A 24,836-nucleotide genomic window follows, 5' to 3' on the forward strand; every position below is an offset into this window, starting at 1 on the left:
AGTTGCTTTAGAGAAAAGCATCAGATAAATGAATGAAGGAAAAGATGGAGCTTGAGGTGGTTCTTGACAGACTTTGTATTTAAAAGAAGAGAAGGGTACAGTAATTCTTTAGGCCTGGTAATTTGAGAGAGATTCTTAGCGGCCTCTCGTCGCTCGGATGGCGTACTGCAATGTTATACGGCAGTGAAACTTGGGCCACCACGAAGAGAGAAGAGCAAAGGTTGGTAACTGCTCAAAGGGCGATGGAGAGATCTATGCTGGGAATATCACTAAGAGAACATATCCGGAGTGAGACGATCAGAGAGAAATCCGGCGTGAGGGACGTCATCAACGAGTACGAGAAGCAAAAGTTGAGATGGGCCGGACACGTTGCTCGGTTCACCGACAATCGGTGGACTCGCGCAATTGTCGAGTGGTATCCGCGTGAGCGGAAAAGGCCACGTGGAAGGCCTCCAAAACGATGGATTGACGACATAAGAAAAACGTTTGGAGCTACGTGGATGAGGAAGGCGCGATCCAGAGAGGAATGGAAAGTGTGCTGTGACCAGCGGAGTCGATTCGACGCCCGATAGTCTGGTCGGTCAAGTGATCAAGTGATCAAGTGAATTTGAGAGAGCTGTGGACTTCTGTAATGCTAACTGCTAACCAACATGCGCATCACCAGTGACAAGGTAACAGCGATCTAAACACATGGAAGCCATCGCGTGCTCCACGGCGGATCATGAGCGTTGCGAGCGTCCGCAGATCCGCAGCCGTAGACGTGCTGAGATGTTGTTTTGTTTGAAAGAAGATTGCTCAGCTTTTTCTCTCCTGGGTGAGATTGACAGCTAGCGTGAGCAAAGCAACACGGGAGAAACACGGCTTCGGTGCTGCTTTGCGTTTGTAAAAATTGTTGCCACCCAGTTGCATCATCAGTCAGCGACGACTTCAAAACAAAGTGGCGGCACAGAAACGGCAGCCTCCGCGTGGCCTTCAAGTCGCAATTTAAACTGCAGTCCGTTTGCCGTGAACGGTTCTGGATGAGCGTGGCAAATTAGCGTCTCCCAAACATACGGTCTCTGTTTGAAGTCGCCAACCCTTCAGCACTCATGAAATGCGGAGAACGGCGTTGTCATACTTTTTTGTCGGACTTTGTTCTTTTAAATTCCCTCATCCACCGGTAAATTTCTACCTTACACTTTTATTACCTTGTCGACATTTAACGAAAATTCGCTCCGCAACAAACGCACCTTTTCTTACTACTAAGCAGTGTGAGAAGTAAAGAGTTTGTAAACACAGATGGGTTATTTCATCCTGTTGTGTGGAGAAGGTTCCACTTACCAGTGTAATTACTATGTATTCCTTCCCTTTGACTTTTCCCAGTGTTTCCAAAATGGATTAACTAGTTTCAGGGACTGAAAGTAGTGCGCGCTGCGTTCATCAACACCAATTAACCCCCTGTGAGACCCAAACTCATTCCGTTTTTCACATCGATGGCTTTTAATTGTTTCTTGTTCAACGCAAGATGACGAGCAGTCCGTGTGGATCTGATCCGCTTTCTCGGAGGAACACACCTGACTTTTTCAGTTTTCAGCAGAGCTAGCCTACCTGCACTTCTTTCTGTGCATTGGGGCTGGTAACTTTAAGGAAGAGAACATTACACATTCCTACTGAAGCAATCTTACTGGTGTCTGGTGGGGGAGTATTACCATATTTATGACCTCAAGTGCAGAGAAGCCTGCAGTAACTTCTATGCCTGTGCAACTGTAACTACATCAGTGGCTCTATATGACTAAATTATGATTGTGTTACTTACTACATTAATGACTGTATGACTTTACCTTTACCAATAACCCTATATGACTACACAAGTGACTGTATATGACAACGTAAATTAGTGTGTCTATATTAATGACTGTGCGGGGACGCAGTGGCGCAGTGGGTTGGACCAGGTCCTGCTCTCTGGTGGGTCTGGGGTTCGAGTCCCGCTTGGAGTGCCTTGCGGCGGACTGGCGTCCCGTCCTGGGTGTGTCCCCTCCCTCTCCGGCCTTACGCCCTGTGTCTCCGGGTAGGCTCCGGTTCCCCGCGACCCCATATGGGACAAGCTGTTCGGAAAATGTGTGTGTGTATATTAATTACTGTGTAACTGCACTGCTGACTCTATACTATTTTATTTACTGTGACTAAATTAATGATTGTATGACTAAGATCTACATGAATATCACTATATGGCTGACTACAGTACTGACTGAATAATTGTAAGTATATTGCTGACTGTATGACCACATAAAGCGCTCTGTAAGGGTGTAACTACATTAATTATGCATTACAATGTAAAGGGACCTCTGTGTATGGGTGTAACTACATTATCGACTGTATGACTGTAACTGCTCTCGCAGCTCTGCAACAGGTGAACTTTATGAGCCGTATTTTCAATCAGTTATGAAAGTGGCACTGGATGCCGGCTGGACTTGCAGGCTGTCATGCCTCTCCACAAACCACCATAACAACAAGGAAATGCTTTTATTCCCCATACGGAACTCCACCGGCTGTCCTTCTGCGGCCCGTGGTGTCCGCTGTTTCTAGCGCAGGTCTCAACAGCGCAATGCATCAGCCATGGTCATCCACAGGCCCCTGACAGGCAGCCTTGACTTGACTCTGATTTTCTTTTATTTTTTTCTCTCCAATTCACTGAGCTCCCATCACTGCCCTGCCCGGCACACACCACACTGCTCTGCCTCCTCTTGTGTCGACTGAAATTTCCCCTGGCAGTTGCTAAAGCGAAGTGACGTTTGTCCCGCTATGGAGGACAGCTGATGGTGACTGCACGGTATCCTCTGCGCTCCATGCTGCTCTTCCCTCAACGGATCTCCTGGGCCTGAGCATACCAGCTCTGTCAGAGAAGGACGGAGGTGTGCTGGGTCCTTGTCACTTGGCATCAGCGGATCCACAATGAGCCATCGCCCCTGTGCTCTCCGGGGGGGTCAGCGAGCAAGGAGCGAAATGATTTCTAAAACAACAAAGCAGCCCCTTTCATCGGATTGCTACCAGCCTGTTGATGACAAGACAATGAACAGACGAAGGCAACCGCTGGGCGCAGTGAAAATTAGCTATTTTAACCGGTCTCCTATTGAGCAAATTGGTGCACATTCTTTGACATGAGAAATGACAGCACGTGTGAAGCAGAGAAGTTTTGGAAGAATTAAGGCATTCCTTTCCGGAAGGATTCGTACGGAAACAAAGTTATGGAGTGCATGACTGAGTGCTGAATGTGATTTGCATGACAATATCTGTGACAATGCTTTGAAGCAGTGTCACCTAAAAAGACAACGTTTTTCAGTAATTGATTCTGAGAGAGTAGTGCTCGTGTTTTCTTTGATAAAAAGTTAAAAAGAAGAATGTTTATTTTCCTGTAGCCCTGTACTGTAAATACTGTATTGCTCTTTAAAGAGGATCAGCGAGTGGCATACTGACTATAGCTGCTGCTTTTGGACACAAATGATGAAGGTTCAAATCCTCCCTCCTACTGTAGTGCCCTTGAGCAAGATAACCTGAATAGACACAGTAAAAATTATCCAGCTGTATAAATGGGAAAATCAGGGTAAATAGCTTAACACTGTAAGTTGCTTTGGAGTAAAGCAACAGCTAAATGCTTAGATGTAATATAAATGTAAAACTGTTAGGTATTTAAAGTGGCGTAAAATCCTTGGTGCACACCATTGCATGTCTCTCGATTCCTTTTCATAAAAAATGTGTGAAAGACTCATGTAGTCTTGTGTCTTCTACACAATCCTGGCAGCGTGCCAGATTTTATGAATAGATGGGGTCTGCAGTAAATATTTTATTCCACTTACAGCAATGCACACTTTTGGCAAAAAATTGTTTAAAAAAAAAAAAAATCACATTTCGATTTATTGAGAAAGCCCTCTGCAAGCTAAAGATTTGCTTATTGCCTGTATCGTTTCGTTTCCTTGGTTTTCTGTTTCGCCCTGGAAGAAACACCTGAGATCTTGCAGCACACATTTAAATCGTGTTGCGCGAACACTGTCTCCACGAGGGCCGTTCTTTTGTTTTTGCAGTTTGTCAGATGCGCTGCCCACTCAGACTGGAAAGCTTCTCTATCCCTGATAACAACTGTGCTCAGATACTGCAGAACACCTTCTCCCAAGGAGGGGACCAGGGTGATAATGTAAACAAGCATTTTCCAGTATATTCTGAATTGTATCTTCTTCGCTGTCTTTTTTCTTAAACCTGTTTATAGCAATATGAACGTGACCCTCCAAGCCAACAAATGGCAGCAAAGCTCGCCTAAATAGAAGCGTGCGACTGTTTTAATTCAACTCATTTCCACAGTGCTTACAACTCATCTCTGGTGTTGGTAATCAATAACAAGGTGAGGAATGCTGCATGTTTATGATATTAATGCATGTTAATCACTCAACAGGTGTTTGTGAAGAATTAGTGTTAATTTTAATGTAGCGTGAAATCTGTAGGGAAAAATATATATTTTTTAGGTACAGAATATCTTGCAAAATGGATAGACACTCCATTGTACTACAAATGCTCATGACCAAACCAAACCAAAGAACAGATCAAGGAACATCTTTATTATACAGCATCACTGAAATAGATGATTGTGACTTCGTGGTAAAAGTGACTTTGGAGTTATAAACAAAATGTGTTACAAACAGACTTTTGGGCCTAACTGTGTTCATAAGTTGAGGGCACACTTTAGCCTGAAACAATTAGTCTGGACATGCAAAGAATTTGGATGACAAAGTTGTGCCCACCTTACCATTAAACTGTCTAACACATACAGATGAGATTCCCTCATAACAGGGATAATAGTTTTCTTCATAGCTGTGTAAATGCTGTAACCATCTTTGATTTTGGAAAGAAAATTAATTTTTTTTCCCGCACTTTCCCAATGGGAGAGGTACTTCTAATTTTCTCTGTAAACCGTTGGGCATTGTGTTTGGACCCGATACGAAGGAGCGACTTTCAAGGTGTCACAAAAGGAGGCAGATTATCCCAACGACTGAGAATTGAAACCATTATTTCCTTCGTAGCACGGTTCAGTGAACCCACAGCGAGGCATACACATGCAAATAATGTGAAACAAAGGAAATAAGATTAATCAAGGATCAACCCTTTAAAAAATAGTATAACAAAGGAAAATTATCCAGTATCATTGGACGGCAAGGAGAAGTGCTGTATACAGATCAATAAGTGAGAGCAGAAACTGTGCTCACAGTGTGTTGCATTGCACCATAAAGGTAAGCACTGCAAGTCTTCACAAGGAGCCCCATGCTGTCTGAAATCTGTTAACCCGCCAGATTCCTGCTGCGTTTTCGTTATGAATTATGGATCGTTCCAGCTTGCGCTGTATTGAGCGACAACAGACCATACATGTAAAGAAGAATCTTGTCTGGGCTCCACAAAGGAGAGCAGTATTGATTCATTATTGACTGCAATCAGCATGGACGTTTATGACATATTTTGGGGATTTTTCTTAAGGTGGTGCATCAGTTTCATTCCATTTGATTTCTACAATGCCTTCTGATTGGTACATTTTCTGCACTGATTTTTATGTTTAACTAATTTTGAAACACAGATCTTGATTAGCTCCAAGGCTGCGGTAATGCATGTCAGAAAGGGCTGAACAGCTCTGATGAATGAAAATCACTGAATCACGTTAATGTTACTCATTAATTTGTTGTACAGGGCCCTTCTTCTCACGCAGACAGACTGAGCTATCAGTTGTTTTAGGAGCTCGTACCGAAATAATGGCTATTGATTAAATCCCGCAATTAGCAATCCCCCTTTTACCATTCCTCTGCATTTCTCCTGTAGGGGTTTCATCCTGTGGTCCAATAACACATCTCCAGCCATGTGCTGCTGTGAGACAGTGATCAGTGGAGCTCAAAACCATGAGCAGTAATAATTCACAGTAGCAGGTTCTGACTGGGCAATGGGATCGGTTTCGCATCACTGAACGGAGGCCTGCCAGTGATCCAGCATTATTGCATCTGGTGGAAGGAAACACTCCAGCTGCGGCCCTGCAGGTCGCGCAGGCACGGCTGTATTAATTCAATGGAAAACATGAGTCAGATTGCATGTAAATTCCCCAAACAAGCGGCACGGCGACTGAGGCGCAACTGCTCTCAATTAGAGCTCATCCCTTGGAAACAAAACCATCTGAAATTATGGTTATGCCCACAATGGTGCAGAGCACACATCACTGCACATCACTGACAGCATGAATCCTGAAACCAAAACAGCCAATCATGCTGCTCAAACACGGTAAAGGAATCCAGCCAGCGCAGAGGTGTGTTTAAAGACAGGACACTAAACTCTCTGAATCTCTTAGAGACAGTTGATTTGAGTCAGATTTCAGACAGGTGGCTGCAATCTGCTGAAAGGGCAAAGACTTCAGGACTGGTAAGACAGGCTCAATGCATTACATTTAATAATGTACTATGCTCCAGCAAACTCCCCTTTCATCTTCTAATAACATATTTGCAGAGGTTCTCCTCCTATGTAAATTTATCCTTGACAACACGCATACATTCATTTAACGGCAGAAATGTGCAGCAACAGCCCACTGCTCTGCAGACAAAGAGTCAGTCCTGAATTATTAAATTCATGAGGCTCAATGTCTGGATAATCCCAGGGGTCGTGACATGTGAGAGGAGCATTATGCCATTTTTCGCTGAATGAATGAGACAGAAACAAAAAACCTTGCATTCCGGGGCAAAGAGACAGACTCTCATTTACATAGTATTGGGGCATTAAATGAAGTCGCTCAGGGAGAGCCACCGTTCCAACGGGACAGAACAGAGGCTGAATTGTCGGAGTTTGTCAATGAGTTTTTCACTCGAGAGGAAAGATGCGTGCCATCTCTGGAGCTGCGTTCCATCTCGCTGATGACTCCTTTTGGTCCAACATGGGCAACACACTTCCAGGGAAGGCCAAGGAAGGAGACCTTGATGGATATTCTCCTCAGCAGCTCCTTGGTTAGACTCCAGACTGCAGAAGTCCAAAGCCCTTGCAGTAGAGACCGCCCCGGCATCTGGAGTGCTGCTCATGACCCGTTCGGCTTCTCTACTGTAGCCTGCCTGCTGGCTGTCTGCTTTCGGGATGTTAAGCGTCTGCTATAGACGACTGACCCAAAGATACAGGTGGTGGTTATGGTCAGGAGCCATTTCTGAACCTGGGAGTTGACTGGGCACATACAAAGCTGCTATTAAAACTGAAATCTGTTCCCTTTTATTTTATGCTTTCATTTTAGAAGCGTGTGATGTTACAACCACTAATTAGGTAGGTTGATGGAAATTTCAAGTGGTTTAATTTTTGCTGATGCAACAGGAGCGAGAGCCTTCTGCAGGTGCAAATATTAACACTGCATTTTATTTTTTTTTCCCACGCAGAATTTGGGACAAATACTCCCTGGATTTCGAGTTATGAAGGTCCGATTTGGACTTTCACCAGCACCTTGAGATTTGTTCGTAAAGCTACATCCTTGTTCCATGCAGGCCTGAGTTTCCAGTTTCCCTCTGCATTGCTCACTGCTCCTGGGTCCATGGTGAGAAAATGCCACCAGCACTTTTTCCACCAACAAACCCATAGTGGTAAATGCTTCTGCACCTGACTTATTTTCCAGCTAGGCCTGTAGAACTTACATTACATAACTAAAAGTACATAATTACAACAAGTATGATCTCACTGCTCTTTTCTGTCTGGGATTCAAGCCAGAACATCTCGTTCTGGCATAGTAACTTCTCAATTCATGATGCACTCATAATAGGAATCCATGCCATCGTTACTCGTTACTCTTTTTTTTTTTAAACTCCTCTTAATTAAAAAATTGTGAACTATAATGAAAGACGTTACCCGCGGGCATTCTATTAAAAATTTCCATCCGTCCTGCCTGCATTTAACTCGGGCGTTATTTAGAGAAGGAACTTTTCCTTGAGTTTTCCCGTTGCAGACAGATGCAGGTTAAAAAGCTTTCTGAAGTCAATCAGAAAAATGTGTCAGATCAATATGAATTGATTCCATTAACTAAAGTACAGGATAAGAAACAGCAAAACACTCGGATCAGTTATATAACCCCAACTGCAATGTGCAAAACAAGGTACCTGGGTATGGTCTTCTTTGCATTTTATCAACTGTACATGCATGTTTACAAGCACAGAGACTCAAAATTTACATAAAATGGCATGTTGTACCAGTGTTTATTTGAACAAATTCTGATTTAAAACCAAGTAATTATTTCTTTGTTTGCAATAAAGAAGAATATTCCGAAAAAGAGTTTAAAATTAAACGTGGCTACATTAGGCTAAGTTCAGCACGTTAGCGTCCAACCTGTGTCTGTGACCCTGGGGAAAATAGTAAATCTATTAGGAAGTAATGGCCACAACGTGCTCTTGCTTCCCTGACAGATGCTGGAATCTGACTTTAATTAGATCTGCAATTACAGTTGCCATTACCGCCAGTTACTGTGACCTCCCTGGATGCTTGGACCTCACCTGTAAGCTAAATGAGCCTGACACAGCGCTGTCGTCAATTTGTGATCCATAAAATTCAGTGAAAAATTAGTAAATGATGCCAATTTTATATGCTTGATGAACTTGATGAACTTCTCTGGTGCTTCATCCTGAAATTTTGCACGTGCAGTGCAGTACCAGGAAACAACTAAGCCCCCAAAATGGATAAAAGGAGATCCCCCATCCCACCCTCAGATCAACAGACACCTATTCACCCCAGAACCCCCTCCCAGCCTCAAAGAGCGAGATGATGCATGCTGGAGGGGTGCGGAACCGCCCTGCACATGCCCTTCCCCCGCAGCTCCTGCACTCGTGCTTTCACAGAATGGAGCGAGGAGTGACAAACCACCACACAGTGACACCCACCAGCCTGTCCCACAGTGAATCACTGGAGCACAGGAACAAACAACACGTAGACCCACTCAAAATAGCAAATGACAAATGTGCTGCTGTTACAGGGGCTGGAGGGGGTGGGGGGTAGGTGGCACAAGGTGCCTTCAGATATGCTGGTTTAATTATAAAAATTACCCCCTGATTGATGGCACCTGTTTCAGCTTTTTCTCTGCAATCAAAATCCTAGGGAATTAGTGGCATCTTCTTTTCTGGATGGTGCATGTGAACTTTTCTGCTGCCTGTATGGTGTTTGCTTTGTCTGGGAGATCAGTAATGAATTATTTCTCCATATAGTAATAGCTGTTTGAAAAACAAAGGCAACTTCAGCTGAAATGTGTCTGTGTGCAAAAGCATCCTTCCTGCCAGGATGAAGGTATTATTAATGAAATAATGTTAAAAAAAAATAAAAATTCATTAGGGCTTGGCAGCTGCCATTGGAAGAGCGTGCCGCTCTCTTAATGCAGCGTAGCAGAAAAAGGCTAATTTAATCATAGTGTTTCATGTTGGATTATGTGTATATTTTCGCATTTCCTAATCTTAAAAGAAGTAAACGTTATCATTAAAAGGATCACCGGGATTTCCCAAAAAAAGGCATTTCCATTTTTCACACATCCAAAGGTAGATGGCGACCATTAAATTACCATGTATACCTGTTCTGACTGAATTAAGAGGGCACAGTTAAATGTTTTCTAATTAAATATTCAATTGATGACAAATTTTTATCTTGACAGTACATGGTCATCTTGTATTCATGAAAAACCTCACCTTTTCAGCATACTTTTCACCCCATACAGTAAGAAAACTTCAACGAGTACATGTCATATTCCCAGTAGCCTTTCTTTGTATACTTATGTCACTATTATCTGTTACTGTACTACCCTCCTCATCTGCTTAAAATAATCCCTTCTTTCTACATTATATTACAAATGTTTCACATTTTCATGGGATATTAGGACAAAATGTGTAGTGCAACAGGGCAGCAGAGTACAGCAAGTAGATTTAGTGAGGGTTGGGCAGACAAGAGAGAGGCGAGCTCCCTCAGCCCTGTGACAATGTATGGTTTGCTGGAAGAGCCTCACAAAAAAAAAACAGTCAGGGGAAGGAAGATTCAATTCAATTAAATTCAGTTTTATAGTGCGTTCTTCTCACCAGAGCGAGACACAACTCTGAACAAAGTTACCGGACAGTTAACTCTTAGGAAAAACCATTTAGCAGGTGAGGAGAAGAAAACAAAAAGCTCTTAAATGCAAAGCAATTGAGAAGAATAAACCTATGGGGTCTCTTGGGCATACAAATTATCATACTGATGGTCTAAGACACAAGAAGGCAATGGATATAAGTGCTACCAAACATATGGAAACTTTTTACTGTACCCAGGTGCTCAGTACAACTGAACAGGGTCAAAGAGTAAACCCATTTGTTTATGTAGCGGATAGGATGGGTCATGGTCTGATAATTAATTGTCATTGTCGGTAAAGGGGTTTTCTCCTACAGAAGATCTGCTGGAACCTTCAGTCATCAATAGTAAAACTTCTTTTCTGGCAGTGAGTCTGATTGCTTCTCCATGTATTTTCCGCATAGTTCCACGCCTATCCAAGTGTGTGTCTCAGTGGCACGGCTCACTGGTGCAGCAGCAGTCATGGTTATCCCTTCCCACACAGTCATACGGCAGCAATCCTGCTGTAGGCACTGAGACAAGTTATAACACGGAGCACTGAGCTTATTCTTTAGCTGTAGAACAAGTATTTCACCCTTCCGCGAACATCCGTACAAAAACCACCTCATTAGGAGTGCAAAATCTTTATTCCCAAATGAACGGCACTGAGGATGTATAAAATTTACACTGAGGATCGATTGAGATGCCTCTTTACACAGCAAGCATAGGAAGGAGTCCTGGAAGGATGGCAAGGAGACGGTGCAATGCGAACGATACTCTGCACATTGTGTCCACAGGAGCTATCGTACAGCTTACCAAAGGATCCCAACCACACACAGCATGATTGAAAAGGCGCTTTTTTCCGCCCAAGGACATAATATTGGAGAGCAGCACAACGAGACAGCAGTCATTACAGCTCTACCTAATAATTGTGCTCATGGTATAGTTGGTGTTTTTTCAAAAAAAAAAGAATTATTTAGTTCTCTGGGTCTTGAGGGCAAAGCCTTCACATATTCTATGTGTGATTCTGAAAATTGATTAATCTGAAACACTCCTAGTTCTACATTTTGTGAAATTATGATGTTTTTTCTCCATATCTCAAAACATTATGGAAAGTAGGTAGCACTATGTTCAGCTCTAAGACAGGTAGTTAGATATTCTGGTCGTCATCTTGAATTGTGGTTTTTCACCACTCTCTCATCGCAGTACGTTGTTTGGTTTGGTGGATGGCAACTCCCATTCTTTAATGCACAATAGGAAGACGTGGTGGAGAATGCGGGCACTCTGAGGCTGAGCAGGTCTTTCATAAACCACGGGCAACCCCCCTGTGTGATACACCTCTAAGGGTAACCATGGTCCAAGCCATGTCACAGTGTGTCACTGTGATAACTCAGCTCCTCATACTCAGCGCAAATGTGCCATTCTTGATGCAAATGTTTCCAGATCTGTCTGACAAACATCTGCAATTTGGGATGTTTGTAAACACTGAGCAGCAGAGCTGAGCATAGTCAGTTGTTGACTCCATAGCAACACGCTAAAGCTCCCTGAAGCTAAATGGAAAAAACAAGCTCGTTCTGGAGCAATCAAAGTCTTTGTTTGAGAGCAAGACACATAGTTTTTTTTAACTCTTTCTGGATTGCTCTATGATACTAAAACCTTCTGACCTCACAGAGCTAATAATTTACTGCTCCAAGTGGAAATGTCAGGCTGTAAAGGGTGGCCATCATCCATTATGGCTATCAGCGTCAGCTTCAGCAAAGATTTGTGGCCGTAATCCTCCAACCACATAAACCCTAGAGGGAGAAGAGGAGGAGATTGATGGAAAGAGTGACGAAGTGTAGTAGGTGACAGACTATTCATCCTGGTAAAGACGTATCTACGCATCCAACTCTGTTTGTCCTTGTATATGTGCACATTCCTTATTTACCTCACTAAAGCCTTCATAAAGCACTCTGCTGTCTGCACTCAAACAGTATTGAACAGTACAAAGCCAGTATCGACAAAGAAATAATGCAACCTAACTGCTTATTACAATTCTTTAGTGGGTTTAAGGGCTATGATCAGTCCTGGAACAGAACTGGCATTTATCGGGGTTACAGGGTCAAAGTAAATACTGTACAACGGGTTGTTTTCAGGACATGACCCTGAGAATCCCTTGAATGAAAATACAATAAAGGCATTGACTGATCCACAATAATCGATAGCATCGCCTCCCTTTTAAAGAACTGTGGAGCATCACAGTTCTTGCAACAGCATCACTTTATTTTGTCTCGACAGTTTACGTCGAGCTACACGGCAGTCCCTCCTCAGATAAAAAACAGCACCCCAACAAAGGGCAATTTGTCCGTTTTTCTGAGGAGGTGGCTTATCAGTTTAAAGCCAGACTTTTGTCAGTGCAATTTGAAGTGGAATAAGTTTTTTTTTTTATTTGGCGCCGTTTTTATCCTTCATTGTCCGCATCTCCATGGCAACAGTCATGCACAGTACAAGCCTCATGATCGCTGACAATATAAACACAAAACCTCTGCTTAGCCAGCGTTATGCCTCTACAGAGGAAGCAAGCTGTTCCTCTGGCGATGGGCAAATATCCTCCTTAGGGCCAGGTGGTTACAACAATGAGGCCGTCCTCAAACAACTGCGGGGATTAGCCATGCAGAAATGTACCTGCGTCAATCTATTTGCAGTCGTTTCCATGGAGATCACATACAAATTTACTGTGCTCAGCTTGTGAATACCTTTAAGTTTTTGCACTGCAGAGGGACTCAGAAAATCTGAGACTTTTTCGGTGATATTCTGCAGAAGGCTCTAGCGCAAGTTTTCACTCCGTTGTGAAATTATCAAATATCAGGATGACTTTTATTGAACTGCATTATTATTACTGAGGTAAGTAATACAATATAAAGTCTATAAAGTACTAAGTCAAGTATTTGCATGAATGTGGCAGCATGCTGATTGGTCAGAACAGAATCATACCCTTCTTCCTAATTCGTGCTCCGTACAAGAGCATCACCTTTGCAAGTTTATCTATGATTAAATAGTGTCCACAAGGAACAATTTGATTAATGTTGTTTATTTAAATAGCATTTCATAAAGCAAAGTGAAAGCAGCAAAACTGAGCCATTTCCCTGAGAAACTGAAGCTTTGCTATCTTAAAAAAATTTATACAAGCTGATGAAAAATGGCATTGCTCACAAGACTAAGCAGACAGCACATGATGGAATTTTTATTTTTATATCACGATTTCCAATATAAACCAACTGCACTGTGAACACATTGTAAAGGAAATCCAGCTGCCATCGACCTTTTGCAGAGGTAGAGTTAGAAAGAGCGTATTTTAATGGATCCACTAGACCTGCTATGCTGAGAGCTGTTAAAATGCAGTTAACGTGGCATCTCTGTATAGCGTAGTCTCTAAGTGGTCTCACAAACACGGGAACCTCCACAGAACACCGCCGGGGACACGTGACCCCTATAGGTCAAAGTGGAGTCCAAAAGAGGGTTGTACAGTCACTGTGATCTATATATTTCCGTGCTGTTATTTTTTCCTGAATGAATGAGTCCTGTGAATTAGAAAATGCACCTATTTAATTCAGTTCCAGCAAACTTCCCTTTCACGGCAGACCAACAGTAGCCAAGTCAGACGACCGAGGGAGGCCAGCCAGATAAGATCCCTCTGTTTTAGTGCTCAGTCACGTATCACTGCATCGATGACTGTAAAAGCCCACATGAAGATGCTGCTGTAAACAGTAAAGGCAGCACATGAGTAATAACACATAATATGTTTCAGAATGTGCTGGTGTTACTAGGCTCCCTCTGTGGATGTTCTTGTTTACCCTTTTGTGGTTTGTACATAATGTGTCTTTCTGCATTGACCTTGCAAGGCATTCTGGGTAAGGCTATCCTCCACGTTAATACATAATAACCAATCACATCAGCAAAACAGTGTGCTGTTTAGCAGGCTGCTATAAATGTTCATGATGTACTAATTAGGACGGGCATATATTTGTTAAAATGTCCAAATCAAGGCTGCAAGAGTGTGTTTTTGAGTGCATGCAATTGCTTATTCTTGAACTTTCGACTTAATGTAAGGGAGGAGGGAGGGCAGATGCCCAAAATACATCTTCACTCTTTAGATTGAAACAGACCTCAATTGCTTTGCAGGAACTGTGGCAGATTTGTTTAAAAGATATGGCCTGATTTAGTCTCAGCTGGACATTTCCCCAGTGGATGTGGCTCACAGATAGTTTGGAAAAATAACTAAAATAAAAGGGAACTTGAAGCAAGTGTCCCAGTAAGCAAATAGTTGAAATTATAAAACTTAACTTCCAAGGCCTAATTAGAAATACATGCTGTGGAGGGTTTGAACACACCCTAGGTGAAAGAAATGCCAAACAAATGTTGCTGTGCATTCAGAGAAGTTGAATAGCAAATGTATTTGGGGAATATTTTCTGGCAAATTGTGAGAGTCCATGACCATGACAGTTTAAAAAATGCTTCTTTGTAAAACAAATGAGAATAGTTGTACAGTATTATATATGATTTGTGCTTAAACTTGCATATAAGACACAGGGTCTTTGAAAGCACAGGTTTCCCCCGATTAAGAAGCCTAATTGGTTCTATGAAATCGTCCCCTTAGGCAGATATGAAGATCACATTACCATTGTCTCATACAGCAAAAAAAGAATTTGTTCATGGACCCAAAATAGTGGCATCCAACATTAAGTCCCAAAAATAACGACTCTATCAGCAACAAAAAGACCACAACAGCATATTTATTCAAATATGTGACGATAGTTAAAGCAGATTACCACTTATTGGCAGTTCAAAGCAGTACAGCTGATGTACTTTCCTGTACATAGAGGTCTGTGTTGAGTTTATAGTTTATGAGTAAGTTGAGATCAAGCTGCTAGTTAATATCTCTAACACATCTGCATATTGGTAAAAATGAGCGAAATAACATAAAAAAAAAGAAAAATCCCATTATGTTAGCCTAAAGGTTACAATTTTTATATACCACTCGATCGAACGTTCTTATGTGGGACTCTATGTGTGTACTAGAAAGTAGTGGCGTACTTCAAGTATAAATACAAACATATCCTAGACAAACTGAAGTTAGTGCTCTTATTTTTCATAATAGAAGTGTTACTGTCCTCGATGTGTAAGTGATATTTTAATGGCTGAGTGGTAAAACAAAGAGTGAGCTGCCTTAATCTTGTTGAAAGCACTTCCACGGAACTGCAGAAGTGTCAAAGCAGTTCAGTCTCAAAATTACAACTGTTCAGCTTGTGCCACGGAGAAAAAAAAAAAAAAAAAAGAACGCAGGAATAAAACTAGCTTGTTTTCACACAGCTGTGGTGAAATTATCCAGTGCTGAAAAGGATTATCCTGATTAAGCCTACGAGCATACTAATGAGTCACTTTCCAATTAACCGTCTTTTGTGTGCGCCTTGCCACTGCGATGACATGGCAAACTAATAACAGAGAAACAGTAAACGTTTCATAAACAGAGCTCCTTTGTGTGATCAACATCTATGCCAGTGTCATCGTCATCCGTTCTGAAGAGCCTCCTTCAGTGATGGAAGATCATACCTGACTTACTTTGGTAATCGGTTAGTCTGTCGTTTTCAAGTGCAGCCCAAGTCAGTCGGAAGTGTCTGCAAATATCATGACGATAAGCGGGCTGTGTATACAATGGGTGGCATAAAATAATTGGTTCAGATATTTTTTATCACGCGGTAAAGATTCAATATTTTCCATCAACTCTATTTCGTGTTCCAGGTTTTTCATGTCCTCTCAGACTCAAGAACAAGAATGGAAAATGACAGTTGGAGAACAAACTAGCAGCGTTCTGGGTAAATATATCACACCTGCCTAAAGTCGATCCACAAAGGAAACCATGAACAACATCTTGGAGAAATAATACTGCCTTGAGTGTGATTGAGAGGAAAATGTGGAATCTCTTTGTTCTGGGTTGTCAAATAGGGGCACTGTGGTGTCTTCTACATGGGTTCAACTGAGCCTGTTTGGTCTTTAGGGGGCTGCACCTGATGGAGAATGATATGAGAGCAAGCACATGGCTACTGTAAATATTCAGAGAGAAGATCTACTCTGTCTGGGCCACTTGAGTGGCTACAACTTGACCAGTCCCGCTATGATGGGAGGAAGGGTGAGTCTTTGAAAGGTGGGAGATTGAGCCTCTCGGGAGGAAGGACAAGTTTCTTGTCGGAGGAAGGCTGTGTCTCTGAAAGGAGAGAGATTGATTCGGTTATGGGAGGAAGATAGAGTATCTGAAATAAGGGAGACTGACTCTGTTGTGGGAGGTAGGTTGAGTCTCTAATAGGAGGATGGGTAACTCTCTTATGGAAAGAAGGCCAAGTCACTGAAAGGAGGGAGATCGAGGGTTATGTGGGAGGAAGGGTGAGTCTCTTGCGGGAAGAAGGCTGACTCTCCGGAAGGAGGGAGATCAAGGCTCACGGGGGGAAAAGATCAATTCTGTCTATCGTGGGAGGAAGGTTGAGTCTCTGATGGGAGAAATGCTATGCCCCTGATCGAGTCTCCCAGGGGAAGAAGGTTGAGTAGTCTCTAATGGGAGGATGGCCAAGACTCTTAAAGAAGGGAGATCAAATATCCCATGGGAGGAAGCAAGAGTCTATAAAGTGAAGAAGGCTAAGTTAAGTCTCTGAGGAAAGGGAGGTTAAGTTGAGTCATCCCACTTTTATGTGTGTTCAACCCCCAATCGCTCCCAGTCATGAAGGTCATGCATTTTTTTTTTTTCAACACATGCCCACTTTCTGAGGTCTGTGTGGTTGTGGCTTTTAAAGGAAACACTAGGCCTTCCTACACTGCCCTCTCCTGGGTAAGCCCTGACGCCACCAGGCTAATTCCGTTTCTCCACAGCCACAATGAGCCACTAGAAGCCACACCCTGGGGAATTCCACTACCGAAGCTCCTCAACAAACAAGCAGAAACTCTCAATGAAAATGCTCCTGTGGACAAACACACAGCCTCTCCGCATTTAGCCGCTCTAATACCTGCGTAATTTCACTGTAATTACGCGGCAAAAACGTACACTGTAATTACACCGCGGGAATTACACAGCTGCAGCTTCTTCAGAAGAATTACATATTTAGGGTTTCTTTTTTGTTTACTTTAAGTTGTCTGGCAGATGTGTGGAATTATTTAAATTAAGAACATTAAAAATAAAAAAGACGCTCCTGTTACTACATGTTGGTCTTGTCTAAATGTGACACTGATGAGTATTCACTATTTTTCCATGCTGGAGATGACCTATATGACTTGACAAAGCTGTGTTTTGCACCCAGGTCATATGATTCATTTTTACATATTAACTGATAACGTACCCTCTTTGTTGCCATCCTATGGGTTAGTGTTTGCCACTCTCCCTCTACTCCCAGGACCTGCTGTTTTTTGCCATTTATGTTAGGACAATGCACCTTTTAGGGAAGTGACAAGCTGATAAACCGGAATGGAGAATAAACTGGAAAATATCAATACATACAGAAAGAGAGGGACACAGAGCATCCGGTGGAGAAACTGCTAATGCAGCACCGCTCAAATAGCTAGGGGACAAGGTGCGTGCCCATCGCAGTCAGTTACAAAGGCTTGGCGGGAAGATCACTTTGTAGGGCCTACAGTAGAGTGTGCATCAGTCAGAGGAAAGAAGCTGCAGAAATTATTAATGAGACTGTGGCATCTAGATGGCTGTACATCAGGAGAGGTGAACAGTAGTCCAAGACAGTACCACCTGAATGTAGGCTGGGTTCTGAACAACCTGGCTTGGGTCATCTGGGTGAGGCTGTCTGATGCTAGCAGACCTGAACCGCTCCAGGTTACAAGACCAATGATGTGTCCAAGTGCATCGTAATTTGTGTGGTGTAAGCACACGTTTCACTCCTCTATGTCCGCGTAATTAGCTAGCACTGATTTGTTCTGTTCAGTTTATTTATTATATAAATTAGGCACAAGTGCTGATTTTCCTCAGTTTTATCATTTGTCTCAAGCCGTTCTTTCTATAGAACGATGTCTTCCTGTTGGACCGTGAGCCTGCTCCATCAGCACTCATAGATCTAGAAAGAGACCATATAGACATGACAGGGATGTTCTGGTGGAGTTTTGGACATGCAGGATGTTCCAGCTCTTCACAGGCGCTACTGAAGCTGGATTATTCCAGAGCTGCACTCTTGGTGGGGTGCGCTTCTGCTAAAAGCCAAAGAAAGGACAAGGTGTGCGCCCTCACAGCTCATACAGTGACCCTCGGCATAGTAATTTATAATAACATGCGTTAACTGTTTATCCTGGTTCTTATTCATTCTGCTGGATCACAGTCAACACTTCGACTGTGATCCAACAGAATGCAACACTTTGACTGACTATCATCTTTGTAAGCTCTTTCCTTTAAATGTGAAAAAATTGCTTGTGGTCCAGCTTCATCCTCAACCTTCCACGCTGAGCGCTTGTCGTAGTGTAAACATTTAATTACCGCATGTTGTTCTCTGGGAGAAACAGTGGTGTGTTTGCAGAAGTGGCAGGCAAACACGGTTTTTCTCGCTGTTTTTTACCCCAACGCATGGCATTTAAAAACGGAGAGCTTAGCGGTTACAAAACTGTACTTGTCAATGAAAGATTTCCCCAGGAGGGACACTTCTGTGCAGTCATGTACTTAACCTGAAACACCTTCAGTGGAACTATTTTGCTTTATAAATAGTCACATTTGTAAGCCATCCGGGTCTCTTTGAATAAAGCATCACCTGCGGCAAGTTAGAATAACAGTCCACAGCAACAGTGAGGTGTCTTGTGGTGACTGGTGCCCACTGGGAAGCTTTAGGTTGGCATCAGCGGTGAAACCGATCAAAGCGGTGCAGCACTTTTGGCTCCTCCCTCTTGGTCACGATTGATAAGTCAACAGCCAGTAAGGAGAGTTTTAAATGCAGGCAGTATATCGTGAAGTCACATGTCACCGGCTTTTGGAGATGAATCACAGCAGGCCGCGCGCGTGAACGATGTGAACGCGTATCTCATTGATCACCTGTACGCTCACGCCGTGCAGGGAGCTCTGGCGTAGGGCGACGTCCCCCAGCCAAAAGTCTCGCATTGTCTGAGCTGCAGAACCTCAGCTTGAGGCGAGTAATGACATCCTCTTGCTTTTATTGATGTCGAAAGGTCACGGCACAGGAGCAAAGTAAAAGTCACGCTTGGATGAGGCTTGTCACAGACAGAAATTCCCCAGCCGGTATCACACTTGTAAAACACAGAAAATGCGTGCAGCTGATGCGTCTCCCAGACTGCGACTGATACGCTCACAGGTGATTTCCAGCGAGGGCCGGCTACATGGTTTTTAATTTCCTACACATGCATCACTGAAAGCAGCGCTGCCAAGACAAACAAATGAGCTGCGTCAGTAATTCTACATGTTTTTTTCTTTCAAGGATGGAGCCTGTCTCCAAAGACGTGGTGACGACCTTTTTTCGGTTTTGTTTTTGCTAACGTTCCAGCAATATAATTCTTAATTTTTTTTTTTTCGAGAGCACTTGAAGAATGCTTTCCCTTTATGTAAAGTTAACATGAATAAGTTAACGCAGAAACGGAGGAAAAAACCGCAGTTCACCATTATGTTGCTGTCTTAGCTGTCGTAGGGGGCGCTTAATATAATCCACATCAGCGAGGACATTCTAGCCCAATTCAACACATGGCCTCTGCACCTTGATGCCACTCAGGGAATATGGTGATAGCGTGCGGTACACCTGCAGTTCTCTTTCCATTTGCCCTCCATTCTTCGTCCTACAGTGGCCTTGGAGGTGGATGGGTAAATGGAAGCGCTCACCTTCCCGAAAGCTCAACACAATCAACCTCGCCGTCAATGTCCTGTAAAGAGGCTGTAATCCAATTTCTGCCAGCTAAAGTTAACATCCTTTTCCAGATGAGCATAAAGATCAATTTTTACACATTTATACATACTGTTGCCTTCAACGATGAGCTGAGAGATGTGATTTCTCCTACATAATTGCTGGCACCTGCCCCACGCTCATAGCCTGCTGCACAACACAAACTCTTTATTCAATCGTAGCTCTCAGATGCTCACACTCTCACTGTGAGCTGTTTCTTGCCAAGAACATGCACCGACTGAGATGGCATTCCCTTCTGCAGTGTTCCATATCCATGGTCAATTTTTGACAGGCTTCTCGGTTTCCCTTGTACGGGTGTCTCTGATCGCACCGTTCCCAGATCAGTCTCTGCTCTAAGTTATGATACATCGCCCACCCAAAGTACGGATGGAAGAGCGCAGAATACGTTTTCAAAAAACTGACTTTAATCCAGAAGCAGAACTTGTGTAGCGCAGGCGGTGCGGGGAGGCTGTTTTGGCAGTGTCGGCACTCGAGGCGAGTTCCAGTGGTCAAATCCCAAATGAAGATGCTAAAGATGAGCAGAATCCTCCCTCGTTCTGTTGTCTCAATACAGTGTGCGTGCGTGTGTGTGTGTGTGTGTGTGTGTGTGTGTGTGTTTAAAGTCAGCAGTGATAATTACCCAGGGCACTCGATCACAACCACATAGCACTCATGTCAGCCCACGAGAACCACAGTAAGAACGATGATGCGCTTTCTGAGCATCTCCACCCCTCCCGTTCGCACCGAGGCTGCCGAAGTCATGCTGGGTGGAGAATAAAGCCCCCCTAACGTGAGCACAGCACCCTTCCCATGCCACCACGCGTACGTTCAACTTAGGTCTGCGACATTTCACAACAGTGTCTGCCAAACATCATCAGTACTGGTTTTGGAGAACCTAAGGAGACTATATATTGGGCACGTTCTTTCAAACTGACCTCATCTTTATGCAAGATTCCCTTTTCCAAAACACTCTATTGCTACAGTATGATCATCAAACAGTACTCTATATAGAATAAATCAAGCCATTAAACGCTACTTAATGCCAGTGTCAAACCCCCAGTATTAACCTAGAAACAGGAAATATTTGGCACTTTGAATCTCTTAATCCATGCAGCGAATTGGCAGTATAAACAATACTATAAAAACCTTAAACGCTTGCTGCTGTTTTCTGCTTCATCGGGGACTTTGAATCAGCCTATTGCCAAGACAACATCCATTGATGATCATGTGCAGAGGCCCGACCAGCTGCTGTTCCTCTAATAGATTGCTGTAATCCCATTTTATGCGTGTATAAAAGCGCCCTGCCAGCCCCGGTAATATGTAATCCAGATAATTTTGCTCCGATTCTCCTGTGTGCTGCCCTATCGGACACCTGAGCGTTTATTTATAGCCCAACCAGGATCCTTCTAGCACTTTCCTTTGATTTCCAGAATGCCACTGGCGGATCCAGGTCAGTCGGCACATGGTCGCCCCCGAAGGAGAGCTCCACCCAAACAAGTAAAAACGCATGGGAACGATCCGACTTTAACCCTTTTCCTGTCTAATGGGTGCTCCTCCATGCTAAAATCAAAGTCCAGGAAGGTGACCCATATCTCTGAACTCCTCATCATTCATTCCCATTGCCATTATTATTATTTTTTTTAAATGAACAACACATCAAACTTTTCAACACATCAATTTGCGTCCACTCGTGCAGATTAAACCTAAAGTGATCACTTACGGAGGTTGTTTGCCATGGCCCTCGCTTGCAGGTTTTCGTAGTGCTGCACGTGGGCGCCCAGGGCCTCCTCACGCTCCATGGACTCCCCCGGACACGGACCCTGCTGGCGCATGACGCTGGCGAGAGCTCTGCGTGGGACAGGAGACTCACGCTGAATGTATGGACACCTTCACTGAGAGCACACAGACCGAACACAGAGTAACCGAACGTATCGTTAGGATTGCGCTTGGCTTTAGGCGTTTTATTGGTCACGAGACTCGTCTAACATGACAGCAGCTCCAAGGATGCGCCAAAATGCAGTAATTGTGAGTACAGAGCAAGGAGGTTCAGAATTGCCCATCAGACTGCAGTGAGGCTCGGTGAGGAGTCACAGCGATGCTGCCCTGTTCAGAAGAAGCGGGAGGAGTCAGGGCTTCCACTGCCTTTCTTTTTTGGGGTTGAATGGCAAGACGACGAAGCTCAGTAACGGAAACGTGCAATTAAAAACAATTTGGCACAGTTATGGCACAGGATGTGGACACAGGTTGTGAGCACAAATTGAATCCTGAGGATGGAGCAGACCTATAAGTACACGTCTGCATGGGTTTCGTGAAAAAGCATCAGCCACAATACCATTTCTCAACCGATGCAATTAAATATTCCACTACTAGAACTGCTTTCAGTGCACATTATTATTATTATTATTATTATTATTATTATTATTATTATTATAGTAAATTAACCCCGATCATACTTATGATCGTAAAGGTCTATTGTCCTTATGTTAGTCCGTGTTTATAATAAACGTTTCATGTATCATGAAACCCTAACTCCTGTTTTTTTCAAAACCATTATTGTCTAATTATATGAATGCCGCTGTGATATAGAAAATATCATATGCAATATAGAAATGTGGAATTCCTGTGTGTTTAGAATGTTTTCTTTAACACTGCTCATGATTTGATTCGTTCTTATTGTTTTATTATTTTTGATCAACTCTGCGCACCACCTGAATACGGTATTTCCCACACTTGACTTTGGGGAATATTTCAGATAATATAAAACGAATTTAATCTGATCATCTTTGCACTGATTTACACTACGCTACGCAGCAGCTGCGGTAATAAGAGTATTAGGTTATTTAGAGTCATCGATACACAGTATTATTTTAACAGCGATTACATATTTTCAGTACTTTGATTAAACGATTGCATCGTGCGCTGAAGACGCTCACTTGCGTTTACTCCCGTTTACTCTGGTTACTTTGGACTCTGTGGCTCTGATCACCTTGTCCTCTGCCCTCTCGGCTGTCCCGTTGAGCCTCGGTCAGCCCACCTGGTCTCGATTTCTAACGAGACTCTCCCGCTCGGTTGTTTCTCCTCGCCAGTCCCTCCATGTCTCCGTCGTGGGAACAGGACGCCCACGCGCTGCTCCCGTGCGTGCGTAAAAACGCGAACGATCCTCGCCACTGGAGCCGTCGTGTCGCAGGTGTGTTTAGCCGTTCTGCAGCACCCGTCATTTCGGGTCCTGCGAGGCGCTGCCCTCCGTTCACCCTGATCCACCTGGGATCCACCTGCGAACCCCCCGGCCCGGGCTGCGCGCGACACCTGATGCTCCTGCGCTTTCCAGTGCGTGTTGCGCACGGCCGCCCCACGAGAGTGGCGCACGAGCCAGGTGTGTTACCGATCATCGCTGGTCCGAGTGACCATGATACACGCGTGTGTGTAGGTGCCCATGCCATGGTGAATGAATCTGTGCACCCTCGTGGGGGGGTCCCTCTCACAGTCCCTTGGAGAGCGCAGCCCGCCCCCGCCGCACCCACGCCCACACCTGCGGGCTCTCCGGCTCACCTGGTCATGTTCTCCCTGTGGGGGCGGTGCGCCTTCTCCAGCCCCAGTTTGGTGAAAATGCCCACGAGCGCCATGACGGCCACGACGCCGCACACGACGTACACGATCATGTTGGTCTTGTCCCTCGTGGGGTCGTGCGCCGGGTCGCTCTTCTTCGACGGGGGTCTGCCCGTCATCATCCACAGGGGCGTGTCATAGTTCTTGCACGTGCTCTGGTCCAGGCGCGAGCTCTTGAACGCGCAACAGAAGCGGAAGCCGCACGTGCCGCAACAGTACAAGTACGCGCCCGTCCTGCACACGAACGGTGGGTCCCACTGGCCCATCACGTCGTAGTACCCCCTGCAGCGGTCCTCCGTGTGCGGGCCCTCCGTGGGGCCGCCGTCTGCGTCCCGAGAGCCGTTAGAGCCCGACACCACGACGAACCCGGGTCCGGGGCCCCCTTCAGCGCCGCACGGCGGGACCGCCGCTTTGAGCCACACGTAGCCGAGCAGCAGGAGCGCGCGCCTCATGGTGCACCCAGCGCGCGCTCCGCTCCGCACGCGTTTTCCCGAGCAAAAAAGAAGAAGGCGAAGGAAAAGAACTCGAGAGAGCCACTCGTGTCACAGAGAGCGCGGCCGCATGTCTGTCCCTCCGCGCGCGCGCTGCAAGCCTCTCTCACCCGTCACCGGGCGTCTGCGCTCTCGCGCCGACAGCCACCTGTTACAGGTCCGCGCATCGCCGTATCCGTCGCGAGCCGCTCGCTCCCCGAGTCGGCAGAGATAGAAAGTGAGCAACAGATCGCGGAGTAAAGCGAGAGAGAGAGCGAGAGAGAGAATCGAGGAGGAGGAGGAGGAGGAGGAGGAGAGAGGAGCCGGCGGGGGCGGGACAGAGAGAGAAACTCTGTGTGTGTGTGTGTGTGTGTGTGTGTGTGTGTGTGTGTGTGTGTGTGTGCGTGTGTGTGTGTACGTGAAAGAGACAAAGTGGTGTGTTGAGTGATGTTGAGTGCCCAGCTGAAATATGTCTCTTTTATATAGGTCAATGTATGCTTTTTCGAATCAGTTTATTTTTATTAATTGCTCAGTGACAGTTTTGCTTAGAAGCCTTTTTTTTCTGTTATTATTTATTTAGCTTTTCACTTTGATTATTTAAATATATTTGATTTGTAAATAGGGGGTGAGGTGGCGCAGTGGGTTGGACCACGGTCCTGCTGTCCGGTGGGTCCGGGGTTCGAGTCCTGCTTGGGGGGCCTTGCGACGGACTGGCGTCCCGTCCTGGGTGTGTCCCCTCCCCCCTCCGGCCTTACGCCCTGTGTTACCGGGTTGGCTCCGG

At 44.5% G+C, this 24,836-nt stretch overlaps 1 protein-coding gene across 1 annotated transcript in view; it reads right to left on the reverse strand.

Annotated features, from left to right (window-relative positions):
• Positions 1-24,296, reverse strand: part of shisa9b (shisa family member 9b) — a 37,496-nt gene extending 13,200 nt beyond the window's left edge. The window contains exons 1-2 of the mRNA XM_029254320.1: positions 23,529-24,296; positions 21,700-21,827 (exon numbers count right to left, since the gene is read on the reverse strand). Of these exons, the coding sequence (XP_029110153.1) occupies positions 21,700-21,827; positions 23,529-24,037 (637 nt within the window). The 5' untranslated portion in view covers positions 24,038-24,296. The remainder of the gene's footprint in view (positions 1-21,699; positions 21,828-23,528) is intronic.
• Between the last annotated feature and the right edge of the window lie 540 nt (positions 24,297-24,836).

This window comes from Scleropages formosus, chromosome 8 (genome assembly GCF_900964775.1).
Source record: "Scleropages formosus chromosome 8, fSclFor1.1, whole genome shotgun sequence".
Classification (NCBI taxonomy): Eukaryota; Metazoa; Chordata; class Actinopteri; order Osteoglossiformes; family Osteoglossidae; genus Scleropages; species Scleropages formosus.